General features: G+C 35.1%; 1 protein-coding gene across 1 annotated transcript in view; it reads left to right on the top strand.

Moving 5' to 3' along the window:
* Window positions 1–16,997, top strand: part of CSPP1 (centrosome and spindle pole associated protein 1) — a 117,483-nt gene that overhangs the window by 70,754 nt on the left and 29,732 nt on the right. The window contains exons 18-20 of the mRNA XM_019630312.1: window positions 10,698–10,810; window positions 14,090–14,239; window positions 14,634–14,780. Coding sequence (XP_019485857.1) covers window positions 10,698–10,810; window positions 14,090–14,239; window positions 14,634–14,780 — 410 coding nt within the window. The remainder of the gene's footprint in view (window positions 1–10,697; window positions 10,811–14,089; window positions 14,240–14,633; window positions 14,781–16,997) is intronic.

The raw sequence follows: 16,997 nt of genomic DNA, 5'->3' as shown, positions 1-16,997 counted from the left end.
ATTATTGGTGTATACAAATGCAACTGATTTCTGAATGTTAATTTTGTATCCTGCTACCTTACTAAATTCATTTATCAGTTCTAACAGTTTTTTGGTAGAGTGTTTGGGATTCTCTCTATATAGTATGTCATCTGCATATAAGGACAATTTTACTTCTTCCTTTGCAATTTGGCTGCCTTTTATTTCATTTTCTTGTCTGATTGCTGGGCCAGAACTTCCAGAACTATGTTGAGTAGAAGTGGTGAAAATTGGCAGCCTTATCTTATTCCTGATTTTAAGGGGAAAGCTTTTAGCCTTTCCCCATTGAGTATGATGTTTGCTGTGGACTTATCATATATGGTCTTTATTATGTTGAGATATGATCCCACTATTCCCACTTTGCTAAGAGTTTTTATCATAAATGGTTGCTGGATTTTGTCAAATGCTTTTTCAGCATCTATTGATATGATCATATGATATTTTTCATTTTATTAATGTGATGTGTTACGTTAATTGATTTGCAGATATTGAACCAAACTTGCATACCAGGAATGAATCACAATTGATCGTGGTGTATGATCTTTTTAATGTGACGCTGAATTCGGTTTGCTAGTATTTTGTTGAGGATTTTTGCATCTATGTTCATTAGGGATATCGGCCTGTAGTTTTCTTTTTTTGTAATATCTTTGTCTGATTTTGGGATCAGAGTAATAGCGGCCTCATAAAATATGCTTGGGAGCCTTTCCTCCTTCTGTATTTTTTGGAATAGTTTGAGGAGAATAGGTATTAATTATTTTTTACCTGTTTTGAACCTGTTTGGGTTCAGCTTGTTTGGAACTCTCTGCACTTCCTGGGCTTGTATGTCAGTTTCCTTCACCAGGGTAGGGAAGTTCTCAGTCATTATTTCTTTAATGTTTTGTAAAATTCACCTGTGAAGCCATCTGGTCCAGGACTTTTGTTTGTTGGAAGCTTGTTGATTACTGACTCAGTTTATTTGGTAGTAATCAGTCTGTTCAGAGTTTCTGTTTCTTCTTGGTTCAGACTTCGTAGATTGTAAGCTTCTAGAATTTTATCCATTTCTTCCAGATTGTCAAATTTGTTGGCATATAGTTGCTCGTAGTAGTTTCTTACAATTTCCTGTATTTCTGTGGCATCTGTTGTCACTTCCCCTCTTTCATTTCTGATTTTATTTAATTTGGGTCATCTCTCTCTTTTTCTTGGTGAGTCTGGCTAAGAGTTTGTCGATTTTGTTTATCTTTTCAAAAAACCAGCTCTTCGTTTCATTGATCTTTTGTATTTTTTTTTTTGGTCTCTATTTCATTTATTTCTGCTCTGCTCTTTATTATTTCCTTCCTTGTACTCACTTTGGGCTTGTTTTGCTGTTCTTTGTCCAGTTCCCTTAGGTGTAAAGATAGTCTGTTGATATGAGATTGATCTTGTTGCTTTAGATTTGTTTCTGCATTGCTATGAATTTTCCTCTTATGACTGCTTTCGCTGCATCCCATAGATTTTGAGTTGTTGTGTTTTCATTGTCATTTGTCTTGAGATAGCTTTTGATTTCTTCCTTGATCTCAGTTTTGACCCACTCACTTGCTATTTAGTAGCATATTATTCAGTCTCCATGTATTTGTGTGCTTTCCAGGTTTCTTTTTATAATTGATTTCTAGTTTTATAGCATTGTGATCAGAGAAGATGCATGATATGATTTCAGCTATCGTAGAACTCCTCTTCCCGGCAAAGTAACTCTGGGCTGGTGAGCACGGTGTGGGGCCGGAGGGTCTCTCCCCCAATTGGAGGAGCCTACCCACCGCTGAGGTGTCCTTCATAGGGTTCGCCCTCTCTTGTCTCCGCCCCTCCTACCAGACTCCACGTGGCCTCCTCTTTAAGTCCTTCATTTAGAGGTTCTGCTCATCTAGTGTCCAGGGAATTTCCGAGGTTGAATATCTTATAAATTATTTGTAATTTTGATGTGATCTTGGGAGGCAGTCAGCACAGTGTCTGTTCTGCCATCTTACCGGAAAGCCCTGATGGTTTCTTCTGTTCCAGGTTCTAGTCCAGGATGCCAGATTGCATTCAGTTGTCATGCCACTTGAGTCTGTTCAGATCCGACAGTTTCTCTAGCTTTCTGTCTTTGCTTTTATATATATATATATATGTGTGTGTGTGTGTGTGTGTGTGTGTGTGTGTGTGTGTGTGTGTGTGTGTATATATATATATATATATATATATATATATATATATATATAATAGCTTTATTGAGATCTAATTCCCATACCATCCAACTCAGCCATTTAAAGTGTACAGTTTGGTAGTTCTTAGTATATTCACAGAGTTGTGCTACAATCACACAATCAATTTTAGAACATTTTCCACATTGAATTGCCGAGGTACCTTTGCTGAAAATCAGTTGACCATAAAATTATTTCTGAATTCTCAGTTCTGTTCCGCTGATCCAGATGTCTGTCCTTATACCCACGCCACACTCTCTTGATTACTGTAGCTTCGTAGCAAGTTTTGAAAATTAATAAGTGTGAGTCTTCCAACTTTGTTTTTCTTTTTCAAGATTGTTTTGGCAACTTGATTTCCTTTATATTTTCATATAAATTATATCAGCTCAACCTCAACAAATAATTGTGGTGGGATTTTCATTGGTATAGCTTTGACTTTATAGAACTGTTTTGGGACAGCTAGCATCTTAATAGTATTAAGTTTTTTTATTCATAAATGTGGAATATCCACTTATTACTATTAGTTAACCTCTCAGCAATATTTTAAGATCTTGTAACATATTTTATTAATTGCATCCATAAGCATTTCATGTATTTTGATGCTATTTAAATGATACATTAAAAAAATACTAATATCGGGGCCGGCTGAGTGGCTCAGTTGGCTAAGAGCTTGCTCAAGAGTTTGAGCTCTGAGCAACAGCAGTTCAAGTCCTGGCCCAAGCTGAGCAGCTGCTGAGCTGCGAACAGGTGGCAGGATGGCTCAGCTAAAACAACAAAACAAAACAAAAAAATACTAATATCAATTTGTTCATTGCTGATTTATAGAAGCATAGTTGATTTTTGCCTATTGTCCATGCTGAACTCGTTAGTTTTAGTAGTTTTTTTGTATAGTTTTGGGATTCTTTTTTTAATGTAGATAATTATGTGATTTGCAAACAGTTTTATTTCTTCCTTTTTAATCTGAATGCTTTTTACTTATTTTATTTGCCTTTCGCGCTAGTTAGAAACTCCTGTACAATGTTTAAAAATCATGAGAGCAGACAACCTTGTCTTGTTCCTGATTTTACGTAGAAAGCATTTTCAGTCTTTCACCATTTAGTATAATGTTAGCTGTATAGGTTTTTGTAGATTTTATTCTTCATCAGGTCTAGGACGTTCTCTCCTATTCCTGCTCAGTTTTCATCATGAATGTATGTTGAATTTTGTCAAGTGTTTTTCTACATCTTTTCAAATGATAATCTTGTCTTTCTTTTTTACTCCGTTGATAAATGGTGGATTACACTGACTTTTTTTGAATGTTGAATCAATTTCTCATCTGGCATAAACCTTATTTAGTTATACTGTATTGTCTTTTTCATGTGTTGTATAATTTGATTTGCTAATATTTTGTTAGAGATTTTTGCATCTAGGATCATAAGGGATATTTGTCTGTTTTTCTTTCCTTAAAATGTTGTTGTCTGGTTTTGGGATCAGGATAATGCTGGCCTCACACTCTGAATTGGGAAGTTTTCTCTTCTTTGGTAGAATTCACCAGTGAAGCCATCTGGTCTGGAAGTTGTCATAGGGAATGTTTTAAACTATGATTCAATTTCTTTAACAGATAAAGAGATATTTAATTTATTTCTCCTTGTGTGAACTTGGGTGGTTTGAATCAAAGAATTTACTCATTTCATCCAAGTTTCTGAATTTATTGGCATAAAGTTAATATTTCATTATTTTTTTAATGTCTGTAGTATCTACAGTGATGGCTTCTTCATTCGTGATATTTGTAATTTTCTTTTCTCTTATTCTTAAATAGTCTGGCTGGAGATTTATTCATTTTATTGGTCTTTTCATAGAACCAGCTTTTGTTTTCATTGATTTTTTTCCCCTCTGTTGTTTCTCTCTTCCCGATTTATTGCTTTTAGCTCTTATCTCTGTTTTCTTCCTTTAGTTTGCTATGTGCTTAATTTTCTTTTTCTAATTTCTTGATGTAGAAACTTAGGTTATGATTTGAGACCTTTTCCCCCTTAATAATTGTATTTAAAAACTACAAATTTCCCTCTGAGTCCTGTTTTAACTGCATCTCACAAATTTCAATAAGTTGTGTTTTCATTTGCATTCAATTCAGTTTTCTAATTTTCCTTTGAACCATTGATTATTTAGAAATGAGTTTTTAAAATTTCCAAATATTTGGGTGTTTTCCAGATGCTTTCTTTTATTCACTTCGAGTGTATAGTTTTGTTCAGAGACTATATACTTTTTGTTATTTCAGTGTTTTTCAGTTTGTGAGATTTATTTTATGGACCACCAGTTAAACTTTTTATTTTTCTTAGAGACTAATTTCTCTAAGTAAGTGTATCTATTTTAAACTAGGTTAATATGAAATACGTGTCAGTAGTAGTGCCAGAGTTGGAGATTTTCATGAACCCTCCAAATTGACTCATTATAAAAGCGTTAGTATGTCAGCCATGAATTTCTGAATAATACTGGACCTGTGGTAATTGTTAATGTATCTTGGTCATTTTCTTTAAAATGTTTCGGTATTTTCTACGAGAGCACTAAGAACAACTAATTTGTAAAGTTAATTTTAATTTCAAAGTATTCATTTAAGTTCATTAAAAAATAAAGATTATAAAATAAAATAAGGAATGAAAAAATTTAAGTATCGTATTTTCCCATGTATAAGACGCACCCTTTTTCGAAAACTTTGGGGTCTAAAAACTGGGTGTGTCGTAAAAAAACCAACAATGAGCGCAAAAACAAGTGCAAAAAAGTGGGAAATACAAGTGAAAAAAATCTACAACCACTGTATAAGATGCACCCAGTTTTTAGACCCCAAATTTTTTGAAAAAGCATGTGTCTTATACATGGGGAAATATGGTACTATTTATGTATTGTTTACCTATAGGTATCTTATAATTTAGCCTGCTATGATAAATTGTTCAAGGAGTGGAATTATTTTTCCCACTTGTGAACCTGTGACATTTTCTTTTGTAATTCTGTTTATTGTAGAATTCTTGTAATGCTAGCAGTTTTGTATTACATATGATGACTTACATTTGAAATAAAGGCCCTTTTTCAGTGACATCTTTGCAGTTGGCAAATTATGCTCTTGACCAAAGTGCCTTTTTTTATTTTCATCTTTTAGCTGAGTTTAAACCTGTTACTGCCCTACCTCATGGAAAGATAGACAAGGAGTGACTGATGTTTTTTTTTTTAAGATTTTTATTAAAATATAGCTACCATACACTATTATATTAGTTTCAGATGTAAGGCAATGACAGATTGACAGATCGTTTTTTCCAATAAAGCTGAGTATGGATTTGTTTTGATTGTTGAATCTGATAGTCTTAAATCTTAAATAATAATTACGTATTCTGCTGGAATTAATTTTCCTTTTATATAAATATATTGGCTATATTCTAATTGAGAGGGCCATGTGTAATCACAACAGTAAATTGTAGCATGGCTGTTGATTTTGAAGCTTATCATAGTGTTTGCTTGCGTGTAGGGTATTTGTATCTTAATTTATGGTTTGTGTAGGTGAACAGCAAAACAAGCTTGCGTTCCCTGAGCCTCGCTAGCTTGGGAACAGAGCTGCCGCCTGGGTATCATCTGGAGCAGTGAGCTTGGTGCACTGCACTCTGGTGATAGAAAATACCGCAGAGCAGAATTGAGAATCAGCAGCTTGTGCTGTAGAATATTCCAGAATAGGCACCTAATCTGCACTTTCCTATCTTATTTCTCAGTGCTCTATTGCGTGTGTTTTGTGCTCTTGTCAAGCGGGACTACATTAATGTTGCCAGAACACTCTCCATGTTGTACCCCCTTGCAGCTGTTTTGCACATCGCTCTGTTTCTTTTTTATGCTTTCCCACCCTCCTTCACCTGTGAAGCTCCTACCCGGTATCTAATCCACCTTGTCCCAAATTTTGCAACAGGATGTGAACTTTCCTGATTCTGAACGCTCATGCCCTTTGGTAACATTCACATGTTACTTGCCATGTTGTCTGGTGTTCTCATTGTGATTTGTGTTCAAAATACATCCTTGAACACAACAGGCTGCCTGATAATTACTTCTTATATCCAGATTTATTTGCTTTACTGTTGCCATACTATCCAAGTGGTTTGTGGAGAACTACTTTTTATTTGTGAAAGCTTTTCAGTTCTTCAGTCATTCTGGTCTGTTTTTAAGACTGACCGGTTATGTGACCCAGTCCTTCATGCTCAGATTTTTGCCATGTGTATGTGCTATCATTGTGTAACAAAGGACCCTGACGTGTTTTAAAATAACAAATATTTATTATCTTGCAGTCCTGCGGGTCAGTAATTTGTGAGTAGTTGGCTGGATGGTTCTGTCGTAGGGCCTCTCCTGACGTTGTAGTCCAAGATGTCAGAATGTGGGCTGTTGCCATCTGAAGGCTTGACTGGACTGGAGAGTCCATTTCCCATATGGCTGTCACATGGCTCAGGAAGGAGGCCTCAGTTTCTGGTCATGTGGGCTCCTTCAGTGTCCTTGTAATATGATAGTTGGCTTTGTTCAGAGTGAGTGATGCAGTAGATCAAGCAAGATGGAGACCATAATGTCATTTATGAAATAGCCTTGGAGGAGTCATATACCATCATTCTGCAATCTTATATTCATAAGAGTGAGTTATGAACTCTGGGCCACACTCAAGGGGAGGGGCATTGAGCTCCATCTTTTAAGGGAAGATTGTCAAAGAATTTGTGGCTATGTTTTAAAACTCCACATGATTATATTATTTTCATTAGGAACGCTAATGATGTTAGATAAATTGCACTACGACTTGTTTTGAATTGTTGCTATATTTTTTTGTATTAAAGAGATTCCTTGTTCTGCAGTCACGTAAGATATAAATATGGTTTTTTTATGGGTTGTCAAAGATCTATATAGTCTTACGTTTTCTACTGATTTTGAGTTTATTTTGTAAGGTTATTTAAAAAATTTTTAAAGTTTTGATAATTTTGTTTCTCTTTTCAAGGCACCAATATATCATTGTATTATTCTAGCTCTGTCCTATTGTTTTTCTCTCAGATTCCCTACTTTAAGAAAATGTATTAAGCATACTGATTATAGACATGTATTTATTGAAATAAATGGCTTATTTTTCCCTCTCAGCTGATTTGAATAGGATGCACAGACAAAATATAGATGCCTACCATAACCCAGATGCAAGAACATATGAAGATAAAAGGGCTGTTGTATCTCTAGACCAAAATTTAGCCACTTCAAATGCTGAGAACCTAGAAGATTCTGCAAATAAAAACTCAGGTTTTTAATCACGTTCTATTTTTTCTTTTACCTTTCTAAAGTTGTTCAGTAACATTTCTCTTCATTTCTCTGACAGTCTTATTTTAATTTTGAGAATTTGGTTACTCTGAGTCAGGAAGCATAACATGTTATTCTTGCTATTTACAGTATCTTTTCTTTAGAGGTATTTAAAAAAAAGTGAATAGGGAAATATAGTTGGCTTTTTAACAACTTTTTCTCAGCTTTGTAACTTGCTTATATATGTTTTAGCTGCTGATAACATTTTAATTTTGCTAGTGAGAGGACACTGCTTAAAAATCAAATTGTTTTTTTTACACACACAATTTGCTTCTTATACCCATAACTGTTTGAATTAGTGAGGGGGTTCCCATGTGGTATGATAAACTGTACAATGAAATTCATTTTTTGCTTGTTTTGTAATCCTTTGCCTTCCCTTGTAAACCACAATGTACGAAGAAATGAAATAATTAAAAATTTAATTTGATATCTGGTCAGGTCCCCCTTCTTTTTTTTTTTTTAGCTGAACCATCTTGGCAGCTCAGCGGCAGCTCAGCTTGGGCTGGGAATTGAACCGGTGACCCTGTTTCTCAGAGCTCTCACTCTTGAGTGAGCTCTTAACCAACTGAGCCACTCAGCCAGCCCTCCTCCCTTTCTTAAGCAAATATCTTTGATTTGCTATTAAGCAACATCCTTCAATTAAATGTTCTGTAAATTGAAAATTACTTAATATCTTTCTTTATGACTTGCCAGGAAAAATTGTCATCATCTTTTTTTATCAAATATATATGAAAATGTTACATATTTAAAATCAAAGCAAGTTGATACCTATAAAATTAACAGTTTATTTACTACAAATTCTGCTTTTGTACTTTCACAGAAGTTTCAATTTTAGACTAGAAAAGGACTTTACATTAGGAAATCCTAGAATAGCCCTGACTTAAAATTGTTTTATTTTATTTTTTTACCCATGTGACTTATTGGTCAAATGGGCAGATTAAATGGGAAACTGTGATTAGAATCCTGGCCTTGCATCTTGCAAGCCTTTGATGTGCGACTGCTCCTGCTCCAGTTTTGAACCCTTCAGGAGATGGGTTGTTTGTTTCCATGGGCGGCCTGTCCCACTGTTTGCACTACTTACCAGAAAATGCTTGCTTTCTCTGATCCACAGTAGACTTTTTTTACCCAGTAGATCCAGTTTGGATTTTTGGAGCGTAAAATTGGAACTTTTGATTTTGATGAAGTTACTGATTTGGCTCCCACTCTCGGTCTGTAATAATTCAGTGTTCAATAGGAGCACCAAAGCACCTTTTTTCATCATATTATTGCTGCTAAGAGAGAAGTTTGGCTTCTTTCTGATTCTCATTATTTTTCTCTTCATTTGCTTTTTCTTCTAGTGATCTGTATTGAGAGCTCAGTGCTACAGACTCCTTCTCTACCCTTTTCTTCCACACACAGCATTGTTTATAGTTCTGCCTCAGCCTAGCACTTTCTGTGTCTTAGTCATAACACTTTTAGGCATTTAGCCCTGCTTATTAAGCAAAACCCAGGAAACGTAAAGTTTCCGTAACCCCGTGCCAAGAAAGAGCACAAACTTGATGATTGAATAATTGCAGCAGGATTTGTTGTCTGTAGCCCCCAACGTTTTCTTTTTTTGTGTGAATTGAAATTCCCTAAACTAACTTTCATTCCCTAAGAATTAACATAAAATAGACTTTCTGAATGCAAGAACCTATCCAAAGTCACCTAATTAGTTGCTGTGCCATCATACATGTGTATGAGTGTATGTACACGTACATATATGTATATGTGCATACACATACATATGTACATGCACACATGAGTATGTAGCGCTTAATATTTTAAAGGCCTTAGGGAACTTGAATATACCTGCACATTTAATGTTAGAATTATCCTCTAATGTTTTGTGTTCATTAGGTCTGTTTTTGAGGCCTTTCCTAATGTTCATTTTTTTCTTTTACTTAGTGGTTCTTGGCTGACGAACCATATTTATGAAGTCTATACTAATTAGGCTTAAATTTATTTTTTGGCTTATAGTGATATCTAGATACATTTCCATTTTTTTTGTACAAAGCAAGCATTTCCTTGTGGTTTTATCTTATAATTTATATACTTGTAGAAAAACTTGTCTGTCTCTAATATTTCTTCTCTAATTGCTCCAAAGGCTTAGAATTTGAGTGATCATTAAAGTGAAACATACCACTCAGTTTTGTTTTGCTAATCAGTTTTCCCACCATAGCATAAGATTGTAATGTGTATGTATTGATTTGGCTTTCCGCTGATCTATTCAAATAAGCATTAATAAATTTAAATACAGTGGCAAATACCTAAACAGCAGCCAAACTGCAAAGCAGTCTGTCTACACAAACTACATGAGTGAAAGAATTAAGTGCTTTAGATTGATGGTATAAAGAATGAGTTGGTAAATAAAAAATTATATAAAACGTTTCGTGAGGCTTAAATTTAAATACAATTTTTTTTCTTTCTGCATTCAAAGAGACTCCTGGGGTATAATTATTTTTCAAGTTGCTTTTATGAAATTTTTTTTTCTTTCCCAGAATGTATAATACTAATAGGTAATAGATAACACTTTCATTATTCATGTTTCTATCCCAGTAATTCAGTAGAATTTTCAAATAAAAAATTTTTTATTAAGAGTTCTAATTTATAAAAAATGTTCTTATATCTGATTTTGTAATCTGTTGTTTTAACCACAGATGGGAAGATTTTTTGGAATTACTGATTTTTTAAAAACAATTTTAGAAATTTTTTTATATATGTATACATAGTACATTTTAATATGTGATTAAGCAGTATTCTTACAGAAAGTATATTTACATACATAAGAACTTAAAACATACTTTTTTCTTCTCCATAAATTTTACTTTAAAGCCTTTGCTGTGATCAGAGTTGTTTAGGTGTTAGCTTTTATGTTTTCTTGATGTCTTTCAGGTATAGATATATATTACGACTTTTCAACTATTAATTTTATTTTAATTTCACCATTTTTCTTTCATTACTTTTTATCTGGTCTTCAAATTCTAATCGCTGCCTTCCTTTTCTGATTGTAATCTCTGGACTTCTATATTTAGAACAATTTTTCAAAATATGAATTTAGTAGCAAATTCTTCATTCTTTAAGATTTACATTTTTTAAGCATTGGCTAATGGAATGTTTTTGCAATATTTCTCTTTGAAGGTCATATGCAAACACAGAGCTCTCCTTTTGCTCGGGGAAATATATTTGGTGAGCCTCCAACTGAACTTCAGATTAAACAGCAAGAAGTATACAAGAATTTTCTTCGTTTTCAGGTGAAATGCTTATTTAATCATCGTTTCAAAGTTTCATTAAGAGTTTTAACAAACTAAACTTGCAAAGATTTTATCCATAGGATAAAGAATAATGCCATGCATTTACCTATAATGTCAGATATATATCCGATATAGGCACTAAAATTTATATCACATATATGAAAAAGCAATCAGGAGACATGCCAGGTATACCAATTAACTTAATTTTTTCTAAGCTTTATTAAATCATTAACCGTTAAAGAGTAATGAAATTTCTAAAACTGAAAGACAATAAAATATTCACCTATTAGGCATAGAATTAGTCTTTCTGGATGCTTATGTGTTAGTAGAAAACCAAGTTTTTTCCCCCCAAATTTTGATATTCTTGACTCAATGGTATAGATTGTAAATAAATAAAAATTAGATGTAATCACATTTTGCAATTGTTTGCCACATCTATGTATGTAAACAAAAAGCATTTAAAATAGTAGAAATGCCCAAGGGAAGACACTTGGGCATCCAGTGTTTATTAAGCAGGGACTTACTGAGCTCCCACCCTGTGCTGACTGCTAGGGAGGGAGCCTGAGATGGACGTGGGACCTGCCCTTGAGGGACTCCGTGTCTTCTCTCCTCCCCTCCCCTCGCTGCCGGTATTGGCTTCCCAGCGTCAGATTAATCCTCTGGTTAATTTTCTTTTGATATGACTTCACATGTTATTCCTTTTTACTCAGAACCTGGGTGTAGGTTTTCTTTTCTACAAGAATTGTCCAAATTCCTTAGTCTGACATTTAAGGCTGTGTAATCGAATCCCAACCTCTTAAATTCCTCTTAAAGAGATTCTACTCAAACATATCTTCTTTCTGATCCTAATTATAATGGACTCTTATGTAAAGCAAGGGCATAATAGATGCAGTGTTAGGGATGATTGATCTGGCATTAATGTTTAGCGTGTATTATTGGAGGATTAACATTGGAAGCAGGGTGTTTTACTAGAGTGGTGACAGTGGAAATGGATGGAAAGCCCTTTCTAAGGGTTGACAAAATGAATAGACATGCTGAATGTAAGAGAGTGGCATCAGAGGCCCCCAAGGGTATTGGCCACAGAAGTCAGGTAGCCACAGATTGAGGGGCATAGAGTCACCCTTTGAACTTGAAAGGCCCTGTGGGATGTTGCCCATAATGACAGCAAGTCCAAATGTCAGTAACTCCTGTTGTACTTAGCGAGTGTTGGCATCGTCTAGGGTAGAACTCCGGAAATAAATAAATAGATAAAATCTTGCGATTGTATAGCCCGTTATTTTTTTGTAAGATTCTTTTACATATAGTGTTTCATTAAACCTCAAAACTCTGAGGAAGGTATTATTTTATGACACGCAACTAAAATGGGCCAAGAGGCTCGAGCGTCATGGCAGAACTAGCAAATGGTGAGACCAGTGCTTGAACTCAAGTCCCCGTATCACATTGTAAGCTTCCGAACTTAGTATTTCTAGGCACTCTAGGAGTGGTCTTTCCCTCCGGACAAAACACTAGTAATGGGGAAGCGTTGACGAGGGTAGTTTCAGAGTGAGTTCAGCTGTCGGGTCTTCCCCCCAGGCCTCCATGTGCCTGTGGGTGGATCGCTCTCAAATGGTGCTCACAGACAGGGTTTCTGGTAGCTACGTTCTAGCCCCTCGCCTTTTGTGCCCAAAACAAAATCTAACAGAATTCTAAGAAAATGTAAAGTAGCTAAATGGCATTTATTATTACTATCAACAGTATAATGCCAGACAAGAAAGATCCCCAAACTTAACTGTTGAAAGAAATGTTGTAAAATGTTCACATCTGTGCACAAGGATGGCCAGAGTGGCCTTGGCTGTATGTTTGCACAAATAATTATACCGTTAGTTTAAGTGAATGAAGCAGAAGTCTTCGTGTGGTTAAAATCTGGTAAACAACATGCGAGTGTTTAGATAACATTTTAAATTACAGCTTTAAAAATACATTTAGTAAAATACTTGCATGACCCTTGATGCACTTTTGGATCATACAGTTTAAAAACCACTCACCTAGAATATAGCTTTCCTCTTTCTGTTGAACTACTTTTCTGTTGGAATGGCATTTCCGTGGTTCTTTAGGTGTATAAATATTTATGATTGAGACCCTCTGTGGAGACGTGGCCCTGTGATTATGATTTTTTTTTCATGGAGTAGGAAGAAAGGGGAACTGAGTGTCCAATGAGGTTTTGTTGTATGAATATGGATCATAAGTGATGTTTTCTCTACGTATGTTGTACTTGAAGAAGTGATTCTGTGCACACTGCATAGTACTAAATATTAGGATTGTGCATATTTAATAGTGATGTGAGAAAGACGTGTGGAAAAAGCCCTAGCATGTGAAACCATGGGACCTGTAAGAAGATGAAAGTTCTTACAGCTCAAAAGATTAACAGCACTAGATATAACACTCTTGAAGCTAGAGGCAATGCAGCCGAGAACAGTAAAAATAATATAAGTAGCCACACTCAATCCATACTTAAGAGTAACTCAAATCTATTGGTGCCTTACGCCAGTATCATGAGTACCAGCACCCCTGCTGCCCTACTTAATTCGTGGAGGACGTAGGCTCTCTCTTAGGGCTCCCTTCTTTCAGATCTTGGACCTGCCTTCGAATGTCCCCAGAATATTCAGTACTGCACAATCCAAGTGACATTCAGGATATAACTTAATTATGAATCCTGTGGCTAAAATCCTCTTTCACCTTACAACTTGTCAGTAGATAGGAAAGAAGAAAGGGCATTCTGCGGCGGGGGTGGGGAGGAATTCTTGCATAAAGAACGATTGAATGCTGAAATATTGATTTCACTGTTGTTTCAGGATACTTATCAAGCCAAGGAACTTTGAGACATATAGTAGGAGTATTAATAGAATATAATCATGAATCATGTACTGTGTACCTTCCATTAATATACAGGAGGCACTTTCATGTTTTTTGCATACATTTTCTCTTCAATTCTTTGAGTACTCCTTTGAGATGTAGACTTTAATAATTTTTGTTTTTACCAAATGAGAAAACTGAACAAGAGAGTTTCTTAAGGTCACGCATGGTTTGTAAGTATTTGGTGGACCTGGAATGTTACTCATAGCTTCAACATCACCTCATGTAGCCTCCCTAATAAAATACAGGAAACTGAAATATTTAGGGACTTAATTTCACTTGCAAAAAGAGGATACAAATGTTGAATTCATAGAATCCTCAGAAAAATGAAATGGTATTCTAACTTTTCAATAGTTTACAAAGCAATAACTGGGTTTGATTCTTCAGATTGAGGAAAAGAAAAAAAGAGAGGAAGCAGAGCGAGAGAGACTGAGACTTGAAGAAGAAAAAGAAGAAAAGCGGCTCGCAGAACAGAGGGCCCGGATCCAGCAAGAGTATGAAGAGGAACAGGAGCGGAAAAGGGAGAAGGAGGAGGAGGTGCCGTTTCCTGCTCTCTTTCTCTGCCTAGTCCAGAAGGGAAACTTTTCTTTTGACTTGAAAAGATGTGTATTACTTACGATAGGAGACCGGTCTTGGATTACATTTAAAAAATACCAGATCTATATCCATTCACTGGATGTTACATGTGAAAGACTAACTTAAGAGACAAGTGATGACTTTTTTAAGCCAAAAAATAGCTCAGGCCGACTAAGAATATTCTAAAAGATGTCTGACATTTTATTGTTTAGCAGACAACTTCTTTGTTATAGAATACTATATCATCTATGTCTTCAGTTTTGCGTCTTTTTATTTCAAATAAGGCAGCAAATGTTTGGATGGCCTATAGAATGTATATATGGAGCATATATATTTTTTTCTTTTTATTTTAAAGCAAAGGCTAAAAAATGAAGAGCTTATCCGGTTAGCTGAAGAGAGACGTAAAGAAGCAGAAAGAAAGAAGAAAGAAGAAGAAGAAAGACATAACCTACAACTTCAGCACTATTATGAAAGAGAAAATACAGTTGGGGAAGAAACAAAGGTAAGTGTCAGACACAAATGTCAGTTAAACCTATAATTTCACCCACTTTCGCTCTGAGTTGTGGAGCTGGTAGCCTCGGAGAAAGCAGAGGAGGCGCTCGTGTTCTCACTCCTGCCTCACCCCTGCGTCTGGGCACCACGCAGGACTTACACACGAACCATGTCACTGCTTTGTTGATGTTTCCCTCCAGTGAATGTAATGGGTTGACTTAGGCAGCTTCCTTTTGTTTTTATGGTCTGGACCAGCACCCTCCGAACTGTTCATGACAAGAGCAATACAGAAATTGAGAATAAGCATTGGGAAACGTATGTGCAATTTGTCAAAGTAATTTTCTGTGTGTTGAGTCTACTGAGACAAAAGTTGGGCTTGAATTGTGTAACGTCTTCTAAAATTTTTCATTTACTAGTAATTCATTCTCTCTGTTTTACACATTTGTCCATGATGGATTGCAAGTTTCAGAAGAAAAACTGGTGGCTCACCACAGGCTGGTTTGAAATCTGTATCTCTTAGATAGAGGGTTCATATTCCCAGTTCAGTGCATGAATCAAAGTTACGAGATGGAGCCTTTCTCTCTAGAAAGCCAGTTGGCCCTTAGGGGACCCAGAGTACACCTGTGCTCATATTTCAAAGCCGCATTTAAAATTCTCTGTCGTGTTAAAAATGCATGTGCTTGGGTCTCACCTACAAAGTGTCTGATTTACGGAGTCTGAGGCAGTCCAGGAATCTGTAAGCATCCTTAGGGGTTTGGATGCTGCCGGCCTGTGGGCCACTCTTTGAAAACCCTTGTATGTCTTGTACGTTTGGCCCCATTTAATTTAAGAAAATTGTTTTTAGAAACTTAGATTTATACAAACATTTCTTCTAAGCAGGATTCACAAAAAGATGACTTTCTACCAGAGGGCTTATTTATGTGGTTTGGCCCACTGTCTAGTGTGTAACCGACAATAGTCATAGGTGACATGAGCCATTTCTGATTGGTTCAAATATATAATCTGACTTCTCATCCCAGGATTTTATGGTGATAGAAATGGTAAGTATTCAGCAAGAGTATGAGAATTGGAATTTGCTAAAACATTGAGAGAATTTATAAGTCAAGATCTGTATTTTTTATCATGCTTATTTTCAATGTTATAGGAATGTTAGGCAGTAGTCTTCATTCTTAGGATATAAAGTTGGATATATATTTGTTAAGCCTTTCAAAGTATATTGTTCAAGTATCATATCATTCTTTTTTTAATTATTAAAGTTTTTTTAGAGTAGTGTTATGTTTACAACCTAATTGAGTGGAAAGCACCGACAATATTTTATTGTAAAATAGATTATTTAAGAATGAGATTTGTTAGTTTCCCACAATTATGTTTCTGCCAGTGTTTTATTTTGTTTAAGAAAAAATGCTATTTCTTAGGAATATATCATTTTATGAGTGGTAAAGTTTGATTGTGAATTACCACACACTTTTAAACCTGCTTTGATCCATTTAATGCATTTGCTCTTAATTCTGAAATTGTCATGGCTAGCTGCCATTTTTTTTCATTTATGTATACCTGATGTATATATTTGTCTACTCTTTTAGTTTTTATTTTTGTCACCATTTTTTAAATTTTTTTAGCTAACATGTATATTTATTTAATTTTTTGAATTTGTATTTTTACCCTGATTGAGATAATCTTTTAGATAGGGGTATTTAAATCCATTTATCATGACCAGTGTATTTGATCATATTAATTGAATTTGACATTTTGTTTTGCTGCCTTAACAGTTGTTTTCTTACTACGTGGACTATTCTTTGTTCATCCTCTACTGTTCTTTAGAAGGTTTATATTGTCTTTATAATTCTGTTTGTGGTCACCTAGAGGTTTTTTAAAAAAACTTTCTCTTTCATATATTTCTAATTTTATTAAAGTCGCCACTGAAAGTAATATTTGATTTTCTGCTGTGCAAAATTAACTATTTAACATCCACACATATACTCTGGTCTGGAGGGTTTTTTTTACCCAGATAATTATTATTGCATTTTATTGGGAGCTTTTATGTTTTTAGTATTTTTATTTTATTTTATTTATTTATTTATTTATTTATTTATTTTTAATTGGGGAATTGGGGGGATGGAACAGTGCTGGGGAATTGGGGGAAGGGGAACAGACAAGTTGCTGTCGTTTTGTTCTTCAATCTTGTGGAGGATGTTGCTTCACTGGCCCAAGTTGGCACCATCATTGC

This window comes from Hipposideros armiger, unplaced genomic scaffold (assembly GCF_001890085.2).
Source record: "Hipposideros armiger isolate ML-2016 unplaced genomic scaffold, ASM189008v1 scaffold_900, whole genome shotgun sequence".
NCBI lineage: Eukaryota > Metazoa > Chordata > Mammalia > Chiroptera > Hipposideridae > Hipposideros > Hipposideros armiger.
The sequence above is the reverse complement of the archived record's forward strand: the minus strand, read 5'-3'. Positions and strand labels throughout refer to the sequence as shown.